At 32.5% G+C, this 18444-nt stretch overlaps 1 protein-coding gene across 6 annotated transcripts in view; it reads right to left on the bottom strand.

Annotated features, from left to right (window-relative positions):
- LOC145291476 (uncharacterized) overlaps positions 1-18444 on the bottom strand; it is a 287324-nt gene that overhangs the window by 136097 nt on the left and 132783 nt on the right. For 3 of the 6 annotated variants that reach the window (XM_080137352.1, XM_080137354.1, XM_080137353.1), the window contains exons 2-3: positions 9788-9973; positions 3111-3224 (exon numbers count right to left, since the gene is read on the bottom strand). In XM_080137352.1, the coding sequence (XP_079993478.1) occupies positions 3111-3224; positions 9788-9956 (283 nt within the window). In that variant the 5' untranslated portion in view covers positions 9957-9973. The remainder of the gene's footprint in view (positions 1-3110; positions 3225-9787; positions 9974-18444) is intronic. The other 3 variants (XM_080137357.1, XM_080137356.1, XM_080137358.1) reach the window with 1 other exon arrangement.

Raw genomic sequence — 18444 nt, 5'->3', positions numbered from 1 at the left:
TATGATTGTTTGTTGGATGCAATGAAGGACAAACTTGAGAATAAAGAAATGAAAACCAGTGAGAGGATCCAGTTGATGACTTTAGCTCCGGAAAGTTGGTCTCGAAAAGAGGTGTCTGAATATTTCAATGTCTCTGAATATATAGTACGTGAAGCACGGCAACTGAAAAAGGATCGAGGTATTCTTTCATTGCCACAGAAAAAGAAGGGGAGAGGTCTCTCAAAAGAGGTTATCAATTCTGTCTTGGCTTTCTATGAGGACAATGAATTTTCACGGTTAATGCCTGGAGGGAAAGATTTTGTGAGCATTGGTAATAAAGTTCATGTCCAGAAACGGCTCCTATTATGCAATCTTAAGGAGCTTTATGTAGCTTACAAAGAAAGCTATCCTGAACACAAAATAGGTCTTTCAAAGTTCTGTGAGCTCCGTCCAAAATGGTGCATCACCGTCTTGACATCAGGTTCTCATTCAGTTTGTGTTTGCACCCACCATCAAAATACCAAATTGCTTGTTGACTGCTTTGTTTCAACTGTCAAGACTCAGCTCAGAAGGAAAGCTGAAGAATCCAGAGATGAGAGTGCTGCTAATGTACCAACTGAAAATCCCAATTTTAATATCACTTACAAAGATTTGATGGCCTTGGTAGTTTGCGACACCAATAGTCTTGAATGTATGGTCCACCGTTGTCCTAAATGCCCAGGTTTCCCTGCTCTAGAGAAGTATATCAGAGATAAATTTACTGAATTGGAAATTGACAGTGAGATGTCATATAGTCAGTGGGAGAGTATGGATAGGACAATGCTACGGACACAGATGGCTGATGTAGATTACTTCATAGAGATATTGGTATACAATGTTGATAATCTAACGACCCATTCCTTCACAGCAAAGAGCCAAGCGCAGTATCTAAAAAAGAGAAGAGAAGAAATAACTGAGACCGAATGTATACTTCTCTTGGACTTTGCGGAAAATTATCACTACGTGGTGCAAGATGAGATCCAGGGATATCACTGGAACAAAGACCAGTGTACCATACATCCAGTGGTAATTTATTACAAAGATAACAATGGTAAACTTCAACAGATCTCATTATGCATCATTTCAGATGACCTTGAGCATGACACCTGTTTTGTGCATGAACTGCAAAGAATGGTGATGTTGTACATCAAAGAGAAATTTCCCTGGATCAAGAGTGTAGAGTACTTCAGCGATGGCTGTGCTGCCCAATATAAAAACTTCAAAGCATTTATTAACCTTTGCCATCACTCATCAGATTTTGGAATTGATGCAACTTGGGCATTTTTTGCAACTAGCCATGGCAAATCACCCTGTGATGGAATTGGTGGGGCTGTCAAACGCAAAGTTCTCCGTGCCAGCTTGCAAAGGCCAATAAAAGACCAAATACTCACTTTTCATGCTGTTGCAGACTTTTGCAGATCATCGATCACTGGTATCATGTTTCTAAAGATCGACAAAGAAGACATGGTTTCAGTTCGAGAGAAACTTCAAATGAGATATAAACTGGGAGATACTGTGCCTGGTACAAGGAGCTGTCACTATTTCAAACCAACTTCTCAGTTTACTATTCAGGGCAAGCAACTGAGTGCTGACACAACGATCTTTATCGACCATTCTTTCCTGGACATGCCTACGCCGCTAGATGAAACTCTGGAGTTGCTCAAATGCAATGACTACATTACTTGCATTTTTGATGGGTATTGGTGGTTAGCATTGATTGAGAGTGTCAACAGGGAAGAGAAAGATCTTACTTGCAAATTCCTGCATCCACATGGACCATCACATCAATTCCACTGGCCAACTAATAGGGATAGAGGCTATATTCCACTAAGCAAGGTCGTTATGAGAGTGCAGACCCCAAGTATTTCAGTGAATGGTAGAACATATTTCATCACCAAGGAGGAGAAAAATAAGACTCAGAACTATTTTGACAGATTAAGTCGATAGTTGGAGTTATAACAAATGTCTGTTTTATATTTGTTTGACAGTTTTTCTTATGATAAACTAGATTATGCATCAGTCTTTTATTTTCGACTATTTTTTTGTCCATTTTGACTGTGAAGTAGGGGTCCATATCCTTTTATATGATGTAATTTGACATTATATTATGAAAATGGGCTATAATGAGCCGATCCAAGTCTTTTTTCAGCTCTAGATATTGATCATAACTTAAGATTAGATTGTTGCCAAATTCACCAAAAAATCCTTAAATTTTTATAAAAATGCCAATTTTGAGGCTTTAGTGTCTGGAAATGTCAAATATGCCGAAAGGTTTTATTTGATTTTTGTAATTTCCAACCCATTGTCACTTTAAAAATCCAAAGGAGAAGTCTGGCAAAGCACCACAGTTATGTTTTTTTCTCAATAAAATATCGCCCCAAACAAGCTCTAAAAAAGTGCTGCGGCACCACCTAAAATGGTAAAAATAAGGTACTTCCTCTCATTTGCCATCTTTCTAACCATGATTTTTGGATTCCTTGCCCTCAAAACCTTATATGTGTGAATATTTAGCTCCAGAGCTTTATTTTTTGCAACAAAAATGCAAATTTTGTAAAACGCCGGGGGTCGAAAATTCTACGTCATGAGATAGCAATTTTTGATTTCCAGGCCGAAACCAACTGTGAAAAAAAATATGTTCTTGAAATCCAACTGGGCTGAAATTGCAGATTTCTCTTAGTTTTAACCCAAAGTTTGTATGGTGTAAATATGAAAAAAATCCAAGAGGGGGTGTGTCAGGGCTGGATGAATTGGGCTGGAATAACCCAAAAGGTTGAATCCAGAATGATGACGACGACGATGATGATGCAGAAAAAGACAACAAAGAGAAGCTGTAGAGTTAGTGAGGATTAGTAGAAAAAAAGGCAACATTGTAAAAGGTTTTAAGAAACTAGATGACTAGATAGGAACTGGATCCAAGTTAGACTATGACGATTAGTACTAAAAGGCATGCTGCAAGTAGGGGGGTGGGGTGTAGAGAAAGATTAACTAAAAGAAGGCGGCAAGGCATTTGTTAATAGTAAGAACTAATTATTATCAGAAAGAACATTATATAACATGCAAAATGAAGCAATAATGTGCTAGATTAAGACTACCATCTTTGCTTCCTCTTCTCCATAAGGCAGGGCCTGCTGTCTGTGGTTGTTGACGGTGACTATGTACACCAATCGTATTGTATTTTTTGGCCGAGGAGGAATTCTTGTTGTTGCCTAGCGATGAAAACAATGACGTCACATTTAAAACAAAAGTTAGGGCTTTCGTCACCACCAGAGAGGAAAAACAAATTTTTTAAATAAAAAATAAAACGTGTACATATTCTCTTTTTCGTGGTAGAGATTTTATTTATTTATTTTTTAACCAAAATCTCAGAAGTGCAAAAGATCTGTTCAAATTTTGTATAAAATTTTCCTAAAACAATCTATATGTGTTCCAGCATTGAAAAAATGTTGCTTTAACATCATTAGGGAATTCTTTACAATAAGCTCCATCGCTTCCCCTGAAAATCAGACATTTTTTTTAAGTATAATATTTTTTTGTTAAAATAATCTTCCAGCCCATTTGGCATTATGATTAGAGAGTTCGCTAATGAGCTTGAAGAGCAAAGCTTAATCCTCTGTTGAGTCAAACCAAAGAATCAAAAAATGGTAATTTATGCTCTCTTGCTAAACACTCAGAGGTGAGGAGAGAAAAGATATACCCATAATAGCACTAGAGAAACATCAATGCCTCGCTCCCACTTTCGGGGGGACTTATTCAGGATTTTCTCAATCATTTTATCATTCTGAAGAAGTCACTCAGAAAATGGGGACGAAAGGCTGACACCCCTCCAAGGTGTAGGATCATGGGTAAGTAAAGTAATTCTGGAACTGGAGTGGCGCCTCCCCTACACTTTGGTGTAGTAGCCTTCAAGTCATCTTCGACTATGGTCAACCAAATAGTTTAGTTTTCAGCATGAGTATTCCAAATGGAATAAACTCTTAAAATTGCAATGCATTTTTATAAAAAAAATTAATTTTTTATTTTATTATGATTTAAAACTATTACTTTTTTTACATAACATTACCAGCGCCATATAGCAGCACAAAACACTCACTATATTTAACCCTTAATTTAAGTGTTGAAAATAAGGTTTGTGAAGCGCAAAAAATGTTAAAATAGTGAGCATCTTATGTTGCCATAGTTTAACCATCAGTACACTTATAATGTTATCTTCTAATAAGTAAAATTTTAAATAAAATAAAATCTTATGGTTCTTGTCCAAAATTCACCTTATATTAAAAAAAAACAAAAATAAAGAAAAATCTGTATGATGCACACTCCTGAGAAACGAAAATATCATATTCCAAAAATTATGTAAATTTATCTGGTAATTTTACTTTTAAATAAGAAAATTAAATCTTATGAGTAAGCTAAGAGCAGCTGTCTTTCAGCTGAGAACAACCTAAAATGAAAAAGAAAAGGGAGAGGAATAACTCAATTCAAACTTGAAAGACTTATGTTGTGATGTTTATGAATTCACATTAATCGCTTAAAAATGAATTTTCTTAATAAAAATAAAACTAGTTGATCAATTCATGTAATTAATGGTATATATTTTCGTTTCATCATAGATATGTCTTTAGTTTTTTTGTTTTTTTTTATATCTAAGGTGAATTCTGAGCAAAAACTAAGCTTGTTTTTATTAGAATGCATCAAGATCCTAAGAGTTTATGGATCTTTTTTAATGGAAAGCTGATTGTAAAGATGCATCCCTAAAAAAATTTTGCATAACATTTGAATAATTTTTTTTTTTTTTTTAATTATAATTTGAAAATTTTAATTCAAAAGTAGAAAAATAAAGGTAATTCAGTTTCATTTGTGATTTTCAAATGTCAAAGACTGCACTTGGTAGAATTTTCAAATTTTCAATAAAGCAAACATGATGGTGGGACTGAGAAGTTAGTATTGAAGAGAGAGGAGGGGGGACACACAGAAAGACACACTCAAAAAAACAAACAAAAAAAAACAACAACTGCAAACGCTTACTAACAGTTTATTAAAGCCAATAAAACATTCTAAATTAAAGTGTGTTGTAACAAGTTATAACAAAGTATGTGTTTACATAATGTACTAGCTATATAGTCCGCAATAAATAAAATTAATAATATTTATCTCAATAATGAATTTCAATTGAATAACATAGGTATATTAGTATACACTAAGATGCGTGTAATCAGATGTAATCGTATGGGTAGTGGCATCATATTATTTAAGGGGCCTGTAATCTAGTAGCTCTGCAAGAACCAGTACTGAGTACAAGTACACTCACATGTAAATAATGAATAACTTAAAAATAAATATGTTGATAAAATATGATCAATATTGTCCATAAAATATGTCTTTAACTAGATTGATAATTAATTATCCTTGAATTACAATTTTATCACTCGTTTCAAACTTACAAAAATGCCATTTAAACTGAATGACCTTGTTCAACTTTCCACGTAACTAGTTGGGTTTCAATATTTTATTATTGCCCAGCGTTCCCCCTATTTAAAAAAGAAAACTAAAAAAAAAAATATCTGTATGATGTACATACCAGTGATGGAATGAAAATATCATACTCCAAAAATCATGTAAATTGATCAAGTAATTTGTTTTTTAACTAAGAAAATCAAATTTTATGAGTAAGCACAAAAGGGACCGTCTTGTGTTGCCATCTTGAAGAAACAAGGGCAGATAACTCCAGAATAATTCAAACTTCTGAAATCAGCCTTGTAATACCTACAATTTCCCATTAATTAATTAAAATCATTTTAAAATGATTTTCTTCATAAAAACAAAACTACTTGATCAATTTATGTAACTTTAGAATATGATCTTTTCATTTCTTCACAGGCATAGGGGGAATTCTGGACAACTACCCAATATTTTGATACAAATAACTTAAATTTGATAGTTTGGAATGTAAGACTAAAAAAAGCGGCATTGTGTTATAAATAAAACTCATTCAAAATGTCTACTTGACAAAGTTTATTTCTATTGAAGCATCATGTTTATGAATAGCGAAAATAATTTCTAACTTTATGATTTAATACATGCATCGGCAAGAGATTTAAGCAGAATAAGTCATAACAACTCTTGGAATAAATGAAAAAAGAAATAAAATGTGTTTTTATATTATTTAGCAATATTAGTAAATAGTAAATTAAAAAAAAAATAGCACACATTAAAAAATAAAGTCAATTGGTATTCATTAAAAAACACACAAAACAAAACACAAAAAATGGATGAAAAATATTGGTGATCATAAATTGATGGAAAAGAAATATTTTGTAAACTTGATTAATTGTTGATTGTTAAATGGGGCTTTTTTTTTTTTTTACAAACATCTTGCTTCAATTTTAAAAAAATTGGAAAAAAAGAAAATTTCATCGAACCTATTTACCAAAGTAATCAATATTTAGACTGGAATTGAGACAACAATAAAGCTTTTTTTTTTTTTTTCATACAAAGATTTTTCTATAGAATTACATTTTTAGAAAATGCTGTTTCAATACAAAATGGTATTAAAATGACTTAAAGCAAAATGGTATTAAAATGACTTAAAGCAAAAATATTAGAATTATAAGGGAGGAAAAAAAAAAAAACAAATACTCAGAAATTATAGAAATCTAATTATTGATTTTTCATAGAAATCTTAGACGTGTGAATAAATGCATATAAAAATGGCAGCATTAAAAGTGTGTTCATTTAATCGCTCAAAAATATAAACATACCTTTTGTTTCTAATTGTTATTTCTGTAGGTTGAAAAATTAAATCATGACTAAGGTTTCTTTGTTTGAATTCTATAAAAATTATGATAAAAATATGAAGCATAATTCAAGTTTAATTGTGTTAAATATAAGGCGGGATTATTCCAATCCATCATCAAAGTGGCCGTCCCTGCAGGTCAATAAATCAGTGAGAAAAGATTCAGTGGATCTGCAGGTTTCTTACAAGATAAAAATCCGTTCAGTCATTGAAAACTTCTCAGGATTAAAAAAAAAAAAAATATTTGCAACTGTTGCGAATTCATTTTTTAAATGGGAAAAGAACACCTCTCTCTTGGCTCCTGGGGAGGAAGGGGAGATAAAGCATTGAAAAAAAAAAAAAAAAAAAAATGTTCAAATCCAATATGCTTAACTGCATTCTAGTCTTTAACTGTTAATGAAATTTTCTGTTTTTCTACTTTAATCTAATTGTAGGTGGAAAATACTATTTTTAACATTATTTTCACACACCCACGTTTGATATTGTTATATCTATAAGAAGCTTTGTTTACTTGCCATGCTTCGCTTTAATATATATATATATATATATATATATATTAGTTATCTTTCTCATTTATTCATATATATTTTTTAAACCTATAGACACATGTTTTGAAACTTATTCTCAGTAGGAAATGACAATTACTGTTATATCAAACTTAAATGTGACAGACCAATGAACAGAGGCTGTGTGTGTGTATGAATAAATAACAAAAAGTCTATAATCCAAATTTTAAGGTGTTCATTTATTTCTTTCAGCTTGTTAAAATGTTCAATTCTTGACAGCACCTGTTTCATAACGCAGAAACATTCATATAAATATTAAGTTACACCACTATCATAAGGTAATGTAACTAAAACAAAACAATTGCAACTATTCTTCTGATTTTGTAATCATGTCTGTATTCCTTTTATTTTCTTTTAAAGTTGATGAGTTTCTATTCCTCTGATAAGTAAGGATAGAATAAATTAAAAAATAGAGATAATAATTACATGAATTAGTCTGTGCTACGAAACAGGTGCTGTCAAGAATTGAACATTTTAACATGCTGAAAGAAATAAACGGTAAGATGGACAACATCTTGAAATTTGGAATATTGACTTTTTGTCATTTATTTGTAAACTAGCAGGGCTACCCGGCGTTGCTCGGGACCATATAAACAATGAAAAAACAAAAGCAGATATTGAACATATGTTTTATTCTTAGGGGAGAGGAATCTTTCATCTCTATGTATTATTTGTTTTATCTACCCTAGGACTGGTATTGTTCATAGATAATGACAGGTTTTTGGGAGGCCCCCCTTGAAGAAAACTGATCAGTTGACCCACTTCTAGTGGTCCGTTTGACGTGAAATTTCGATATTTGTCATCCGGGTGATGGGGCTTTACCAAATTTGTCAAGTTTGGTTGTGTCTGTCAAAAGTTTTAGCGTTACATAGAAACATACATACACACAGACTTTTGGGATTTGGGGGGCCCCCCTTGAAGAAAACTGATCAGTTGACCCACTTCTAGGGGTTATTTGACGTGAAATTTCGATATTTGTCATCCGGGTGATGCGGCTTCAATATGATACCAAATTTGTCAAGTTTGGTTGTGTCTGTCAAAAGTTTTAGCGTTACATACAAACATACATACACACAGACGTTTGGGATTTATATATATAGAAGATAGTTAGACTGATCTTCATAAATTAAAGGATTAGTATAAATAAAATGTGAAACATAACTGAATATAAGTCTCCATTCATTAGCCTGCCATGCTTAAGTTTGCTATAGAATTTTCATTGTCATTAATAAATACACTGTATAAGTTCAAAAAATACCTGAATGCAGACAATTTTAAGTGAAGGGATGCTGTGAAAGGGATTATCTGCTTTTTCATATGAAGAGATTAGATCACAAAAGAAGATTAAAAAATTATTTTACATAATATAGTAATACAAATGAAAAATTAACAAGCTAAGGCGTTCAATGTTTATAATCTATAAGATAGATAGTTTATTGGATTTTATGATGTCAACATTTATTAGGTCATTTTATATGCGTATATTTTTTGTATGCAAGTGTTTTGTAGGTTAGTTTGTTTTGTAGATATAGACTTTGTAAAACATCTGTTTTGTGGACACAAGTTTTTTTGGGAGGTTTTTGAATTTTTTATTTCATAGAAATTATAGTTTGTTATAAAAAATACTAAAATATTACTTTTTTTTATTGTTTACATTAACAAGATTTGTTAGGTGCCAAAGATCATAATAAAGCCCCAAATTGGGAAAGAAGAGAAAAAATAAAATAAGATTACGCCTTTCATACTTGTTCTCAACATACAATTATCTATCAAAATAAGACTTTAATTATGGAATGTCTTAACAATATACTCAGGTTTGCTTCTCCAGCTCTTCTGAAACACTAGCCCAGTCTAATAATACAAAAATGGTAGTGACAATATTATATATATATATATATATATATATATATATATATAGATCGGTGGAAACATTGACAGGTAGAGAGTTTAGTCACATACTATTTAAGATAGATGAAATATCTTAACTTACTCCTGTTACAATTTTCCTGAAAGTGGACATGTTAGATTTATGGAAGTATAAAACACATTCATCTTCATCTATGAAAATAAAACGGGGGAAATAACTCTCATGACTTAAATAAATGAAGCTTACTTCCTTTTAAAATGCAGTTGATGTAGGCTAATAATAATTAATCTTTGCATTGTTTATTTAAATGCATATTCTATATTCTATGCATATTCTATATTCTATTCCTATACCTGCATTGTCGCTGTCAGTTTAATATTATTCAATTGGAATAGTATTGAGTAAAACCGAAGATTATTCAGATCATCCGTAATTGTAGAAGTGTGATTTTTTTATTAATAAATAAATAAAAAAAGATACTATAACCAAACGTAAACAGAGCAAAGATATTGTTATGGTTAGAAAAAGATGTAGTGGTCTACTTACCTATGAGGGGGGCGCTTCGGTCATTTGTCACAGTTTTTTTCAATTTTGTACCTTTTTGGATTTCTCCCAAGAGGGCACTTTTGTTAACACCTGATGATTTGGCCCCCGTTCCTGACCTTGAAGGAGGAGGACCTGGGGGAGGAGGTGGTGGCGGTGGAGGTGGAGGCATCTTGTGGACAGTCAAACCTGGAACATAACAGAAAGAAATAGAGATGCAGAGGAGACAACATCATATACAAGGAATTTGATGGATCAGATTCTCTCAACAGCAGTTTATCTTGAAATAGCCATTTTATTACCTAACCAGCATGCAATGTTGTCCCCGATTGAAAATGAGGAATGTCTTTTTGCATCATATCTTTTTTGATTCATATTTTTTAATACTTTTTAGAATATTAGTTTTAAAAAAATTTTTTTTTTTTCAGGTTCTTCGATGCTCTGATGGGGGCATTCATCTACATGCTGGAAGTTCCAATTGCACCCACTAGCTCAATAGTTCCCAACCAGCGTGCCACAAAGAAATCATAGCTAGCAGCCATTTAATTTTGTTTTGTTTAATTTAGAGATTTTTAATTTCTTAATCATGATGACACTGCTCAATTGAAGATCAGATTTCTGGAATCTAAACATTTCACGCATGCTAATTGGCAAGCTTTTTTATGGTTTATATTAGTGATTGAACATCAGGAGTTTTTTTTTATCATTGAGAAATGGAATCAGAATTAAATATAGATTCAATTTTGATATCAAAACGATAACAGATATTGAATACAGAATGTTGATTTATGCGAATAAAAATTCTCCTGATATGATTGTTTTATAATTATTAAAAAAAAAAAAGCTGTCTTAGTAGAAAATATTTATCTATTGTGATAAGTGCGCTACAAAAATGTAAAAAAAAAAAAAAAACTCAACAGTGTGCCACCATGTAAAAAGGTTGGGAACCACTGCGCTAGCTGGAGAAAGCAAGGGAATGAACAACTGAAGAAATAAATTGAAATAGTGAAGAAAGATGGAGCTGGTGGTTGAACTTTGCAGTTTCAGTGTCCGTTATTGGAACCAGGAATGGTTGAAGCATGCCGAAAACTCATCTGTTGATCAGCATGAATGGATGCGATGAATTCATTTGGAGGCAACTCAACGCACCCGGGGTGAATCTTGTTAATTACAGTTTGAAGAATATACCCATTACCCCACATTGATTGGGTGTGAAAAAGGTGCAAGTACAATGATATTAACTAAAATATTTTTCAGTAAATGTATCGCTTTTATCCCTCTTAAAACACATCCATCATTCGTTAGAAACGAATGAGGAAATCTGTGCACTCATCCTCCATGTTCTTAACATTTCGATAAGTTATAGATAATATCAAACAAAGTAAGACATTCTATTTTCTTTTTCCATGTTCAAACGTAGACTCTATAATAATGTTAGTTCAAATTCTAATAAAAATTAAATGTACTTATCTAATCACTCTGGATAATAATGTAGTTTCACACACAAAAAATATATACTCGTGCTGGTCAAAAAAATAGAACATATGTATAAAACTATAAAATCATTCCGTTTGGGATAATTTTCGACTTGTAAATTGTACAGGCGAGATATCTTATATGTAAATAACAATTGCAACTATTTTTAATAATTTGAGGAGGTGCATACGGCAGACAATGAGTACTTTATTGTCACATTAGAAAAGTCTACGTTTCAATTTAATAGAACATTTTGTCGTTGAGTAATCTTAAACTAAAAAAAAAAATGCAAATATTGTTTTGTAGAGGCCCAACCAGTTACCCCCCTTAAACATCATGATAGTAGCATGGACTTCTCTTGGAAAGATACCAATGAGGGTGACTTCCCCTGAGTCTGGTTACAAGTTGAAACATTGGAAGCCGCCATTTGCTTTTTGCCAAGTCAGAAAAAAAGAAGCTCTCGCTCTACGCGAGCTTTACATGTTTAAAAAGATTTTGAAAGCGATTTAATAATACTTTATCATTATAGGTCGCTCTAAAGACATATCGTTGCCTGAGAAGCAGCGTATCTTTGATTTGCGGGCAGAAGGAAAGATGCACATGGAAATCGCAATCAAGGTAGAATGTTCAAGATCGGTGGTGACCAAAGTGCTCTGGAAAGGTGTTGAGGGTGTTTCCAACAGCAATCGCAAGAAATGCGGACGAAAGAAAGGCACCACCGAAAGACAAGAGCGGGCACTGGACAAGGTGGCAAAGAAAAGTCGATTCCAATCAACAAGTCACATCACTGAAGCGTGGAAACAGGCTTCTGGTGCTGACGTTTCGAGAAGCACTACCTACCGAAGGCTCCGGCAACTGGGAGAGAAATGGTATAGCTGCCACCAAACCGCTCCTTAACAAGAAGCAGATGTTGAAGAGGCTGTGATGGGCAACTGCTCACCAAACCTGGACTGTAGATGAATGGCGGCGTGTGATCTTTTCAGATGAGTCTCGATTTTGTATCTCCTTTGGCGACCAAGGGCCACGTGTTTGGCGAAGAACCACGGAACGGTATAACCAAGAATGCATTAAGAAGTCTGAAGTTCCCGCAGTCTTGCATGGTTTGGGGCTGTATAAGTGCTAAAGGTGTTGGTAAATTATGCTTCATCAAAGGAACTGTAAATGCAAAAGTGTACCAATATATACTGGAAGCTAATTTACTGCCAGTGTTGGATAACCAGTTTGACAGGGAGGCTACAGACATCATTTTTCAACCTGACTTGGCACTGGCACACTCTGCTAAGACCACGTCTTCCTGGCTGCGAGAACGATCAATCTCTGTTCTTGAATAGCCGGCAAACTCGCCAGATTTGAACGTTATTGAAGCCTTGTGGGACCAGATGAAGAGGAATCTCCGAAAAGAAGAACCTACTACCCTTGCAACCATGAAGATTTCAATCCAGAACACAAGAAGATTCAGTGTCTACACATGATTACGAGAAGCTTGTTGATTCCATGCCCTGGCGAATTGATGCCGTTATCAAGGCAAAAAGTGCTGCTACTAAATATTGATTAATTTTATTTGCATTTATGTTAATAAAAAAACTATTTTGTTTACTTACCTGCATTGTTCTATTATTTTGAAACACGAAATATTCAAAAACTGACATTACAATTGATATGAAAAAAAAAAATTATGTCGTAAAACAACTATTTCAGTTAGTTTAGCATGATAGGGATATTTAAGCACCAATTACATCTCACAGATCGTCCACAATAAGAATTTAGCGCCAAAAAACATGATGTTCTATTTTTTTGACCAGCACAAGTATATATTATATATAGTTATGGAGGTCTATTTACAAAACTATGTAAAGTTTATGTTTTTTTTTTTTTTTTCAAATTTTTATTTTCTTGATCTATAACTTATACATATATGCTTGCAGGACGCATGTCATGGCATTGCCAGGGATAATTGAGGAAACCCAGGCTCACAAACTTGAAAGTAAATTAACCAAAAAAAACCTTTCACTCCAAAATGCTAAGTCTTTATCTGCGATATAAAAAATACTCGTAAATACAACTATATGTTAAAAAACAATCGTTGAATTAAAAGACAAGAAAAATAAAGGTGCTTGTGCAGTATAATAGATTTCCAAAAATTGCATTTTATGTAAAAACACTATTATGTACTAACGTGTTGTAACAAAATTAGTAAAAATTATGAAAAATGATCAAGTAGAAGTTCTGCTTTACAAAAAAAGATGTAAAAAGCCTGCAAGTTTCTTACTTCACTTGAATTTTAAGAACTTTTCAATATTAACAAATTGCATAAAACTTTATAATTCGAAAAATCTAATTTTTACTTATAATCATTTTTCATAATTTTTTTGAATTTTTACTATTTTCAACATGACAATCATATTTTTACCAAAAATGGATACATTTGAAATCCCATTATACTGCATAAGCACCAAAATGAATAGCTAATTAATGAGATGTTTTTTGCAAATATGCAAATTAGTTAATCTTACGACATCCTTATATTAGAAAACTATTTTTTTTTCTATTGTGAATATGAATTTGGTGTTTTGACCTCACTGTTAGTGTAAAAATAGCCCAACTTCACACACACACACACACACACACACACACACACAATATTGTTCCACCCTCCCATCACCCTTTTTCATGTGTAAGAACTCTGATTTTAATAATTTGGGGGACAATTTTTACTTTGAATGAACCTTAACATTTTAATCAGTTATTATTCAAAACAACTTACCTTTACATGATGTAATTCTTCCTCCCCCATCCCACTCCAAGACATAAGCTCAAAGGAATAAAGGATCAGTCAAAGTTATATATCATGAGGTAGGAGGAGGAGCATACAAAGAACGACATTCATTTAAGATCGAAATGGTAGCAAAACATTTTTTTCAATAAATCAATACAAATTAAGTTTTGATGAAAAATTTGTTTTGACTTTTCTATAAATAGCATTGAATTGGGTAATTCGTGATTCAAGTGTTTTAACAATAAATGCAAAGGAAATAATCTCAAATCAAAAAATATTCATTCGCGATGCTTAAATAATTATAAAATTTGACATTTATCAATATTTTTTTTTAATACTTGAAGAATGATCGATTTTACCCTGGATTAGCTGAGCCGGCTATTTCCAATAAATTCACCAAGTTCCGAATGCACATCAATTGCAAATGTCGTTACGAGTGATGGCTATTTTCGATTCTATCTGGAAACACCAGATACATAGATAATGAGTTCTTCACCCTGCTTCAACATTTTTGAGTCACATTATAAGTTGGCCATAACACCGTTTCTTCTAGCCCTTCTAGCAAATGAATAGTTTCTATGATGAATTTGTTTTATTGACATTGAAGCATATGAGACCGATCCAGTGAAGACACGTCACAAGAAGAGCTTGCTGAAAGGAGGATACTCAACACCATGCAGAGACAACTCCATTCGAGACAAATTGCCACCAGTAAATTTGGAGGATTGCTACAGACCGTACAGGGCTCTACCTTGCGAGTGAAACAGTCGCATTTGCAAGTGATTTTTCAAAGTGACGGCTAGAAATAACGAAACGCTCATCTTTTGGCGATTGTATTCCTTTCACTGACAATTTTCGAAAGCTCACTACTGAATGAAAATATCTTTTCAACTTTTTTTTTTTTACATAAAACAAAGTTAAATTATTTAAGCAATAAAATTTTAATAGAAATAATAATAACAGAAGCTGTTAAAAAATATCTGAATTAGAATGTTTATACCTTCAAGTATCAATATACAATTTATTGAATATTTAGAATTACACTTATTAAAAAAACACACACATAAAACATCTTTATGATGTACATACTCGTCACAGAACTAAGATGTCATATTCTAAAAATCATGTGGGTTTGGCTAGTAACTTTTCTATTTGGCTAGTAAATGAAAATATTTAGTTGCCAAAGGTCAACTAAAGATAAGTTTGTCCGTAGAGCCCTGCCGTATCATTAATATATTATTAATATTATTATTATTATTATTATTATTGAATAGAAAAACAAAATAACCAAATTGTTAAAAGTTCTTTATTGACTCATATAATTAACATTTTGGGGAATAAGATTTTTGTCATAGCATATTAGGATGAGTGGTGCAAATCGATTTATAAATATATTTTTGTGAAAGAAAAAATATAAACTTATAAAAAGAAAAAGGAAAAAAAAAAAGAGTTAAAGTTCGGAACAGAAACTATTGGTTGGCTTTAGGCCAAAACATTCGTCTGTTGGCTTTTATGACTAAACAATAAGATTATGCTTAGTTAACGGTTTTTATATACAAGTAAAACATAGCTCAACAAATGCTACAATCATTGATATGATAGTACCGCTAAATGGACAAAAAGTACGACAAAACAGTGGTAACGGCATAAGACATTAAGTACACAAGATAATATATATATGATGAACTCTCCCGTTGATCCGTCACAACAACTAAGTTGCTTGGAAATCCACATAGACAATTTGTTTGTAGTGGTGAAGGCTTTGTGTAGAAGCAGCTACACTTTTTGGTATTACTGCTAACCTTCGTCGGTGCAGATGACTGCCACAGGACAGAGTATGCAGTAGACCGCAGGTTTTTACATCAGTTTCCTTCTCCTAGATGCATGTCTTAACGAAGACTGGGGGTACATCTCTCCTAGTGAATTAATACACCCCCAGATACCTACAACTCGGTGTGGTACATACAGCGCCTAGCCTTCCCAAATGGTCACCCATCTGGTACTGGCCAGGCTCAATATTGCTTACCTTCAGTGATCAGGCGAGAACCGGTGTGTCAATTTGATTGTGCCATATATATATATATATATAGCCAGTAGAGTTTAGTTTCCTAGAAGTACATCCAATGAAACAACATGTGTCTACCAAAGAGTGCTCAATGAGTGAACAGAGCAGGTATATTAAGACGTAATCCCCCAACGCGGGTGATTACAGAAACATGTATGCACATATGTAGCCATTAATGTTTGTATAAATGAATTTAATATATATATATATATATAAGGACTCTATGAACAAATTTATCTTTACTTAACCTTACATAACTGAAATAGGAATTAATTGCTAAAATACATTTTTTAGTCACATAAATTATAAATAATATTTCACTTTCTAATATATTCAGTCATGTCTATGTAACTGACACGCAAAGATCAACTAATTTGCACATTGCTTTATAAAAGAACATTTCATTAAAACAAAGTAGTTCGCTTAGAACATTGCTGGTAAACAAGCATGTGGGTATTTATGAAGGCTGGTATCAATGCAGAAAAAAACGGAATGGTGAAAGAAAGTATAAACAAAAACAAACCAAGGCTTTACCCCAATTAGATTTGGGCTTGCTTGCTATCAGTTCTAAACAAGCCAGAAAACAGTGGGCGAACTATCATTTAAAAACAATTTACGTATATGTTTATTTAAAAAAAAATTGAGAATCTTAAGTTGACTCCCTGGAGTGAATGTGGTATTATGGTGATTGAGGATTCTTTCTAGTAAAATGTTAGGCAAATATTAGGTACAGTGACAAGATGACTACAGACCACCCCCTCCCCACAATTTTGAATTTCTACAAACTAAATAAAAAATGATAAAAAGTAAATATATCAACAACTTATTAAATTCTACTAAATCAGTCTAAAAAAAAAAAAAATGTTTATTTTTTACAAAGATTTTTAATAGAACAAAAACCAAATGCCAGTCAGTCTAAATTAAAATCGACTACTTCTTGTTATTCTTGACATAAGAACACCAGGTTGCTAGAATGACGTGCTTAAATAGCACACTAATAGATAATCAGTATTAGCAGTTGTCGTGTTTTAATTTATCATATCTAATTAATAAAACCATAAACGTGAGATTTTAATGTACAAACTGATAAAAGCATATAATGTCTGATATCATTAAACCTTTAACCTCCAGAAGTGTAACTTACGGTTGAATTTTACATAGTCATTTATCCACTATGCCATGGGTCCTTGCGGAAGGACCCGTTGCATAGTGGATAGAGTACTTGGTAAAATTCAGTTATAAAAGTTACACTCTTTTTGAGGTTGAAGGTTCAATCTTCAGTGCGAGCAAGACTCAAAATAGAATTGCAAATTATTTAGGACCTCGACCTGATAAGATATACTTGAAGAAGGCCGGAGGTTATATCAGCCAAAACGTTTTGAAAATAACACTCAAGATGAGAAGATGTATATTAATACAATAGCACGTGTGTTATTTTGCATGTCATGCTTACTTCTTTTTTCTTTTAAGTGACTTTCAGTTAATTGAGTTAATTGTTATGACCTTACATTTCTCATAATAGATAATTTTACCAAGAATTCTTCATAAGTTTTGGTTTCGGTTATGGCTGATGGAACTCAAGTTTTATATATATATATAAACATTTTTTTTCTTCTAAAGTTTTGGTTTCGGTTTCAATTACAGCTGAAGAAACTCAAGATATATATATATATATATATATATATATATATATATATATATATATATATAGTTGCCTGGGGTGTTTGAAGATGTGTGTTGAGCAAAAAAATAAAAATAAAAAAATGTGGCGAAGGCTTAAATTAAGGCTAGTCAATTGAAAAGAGGGGATGACTTTCGAAAATATCAGCGAAAAAAGCGACCCCCTTCCAGTAGAAACGTGCCCAGTTGAGGGTGAAGGAACTAATATTTTTAGCCAAAAGGGTTGAGCTTCAAAACGATACCGATCTCTTGAAAATCCGTCGCTTCTGTCAAAAGTTTTAGGCAGACACACAAACATACATATATATATACATTTAAACAGACAGGTGAGAGTTATATTATAGATGAACATATTTTTTTTTCTTCATAAGTTTTGATTTCAGTTTCGGTTCAAGCTGATGATGATGATATCAATGGATATATTTTTTTATTTTTACAATCCCAATTTTATAATATGTAAGAATCGATAGAAAATTGACTCTAAAATAATATATACAAAATCTGTATAACTTAAAATATCATATTTAAACGTATTTTACAACTGGGTTATGCCGGGCATCCCTGCTAGCTTAAATAAATACTTTTGCAGTTTTAACAAAAGAGCTACAATAATATTAAGGTGTTTCCATTTATGCTGAACATCAGCCACAAAGCCACCTTTGA

Source organism: Euprymna scolopes, chromosome 12 (assembly GCF_053919585.1).
Source record: "Euprymna scolopes isolate OS-2025 chromosome 12, ASM5391958v1, whole genome shotgun sequence".
Lineage (NCBI taxonomy): Eukaryota > Metazoa > Mollusca > Cephalopoda > Sepiida > Sepiolidae > Euprymna > Euprymna scolopes.
The sequence above is the reverse complement of the archived record's forward strand: the minus strand, read 5'-3'. Positions and strand labels throughout refer to the sequence as shown.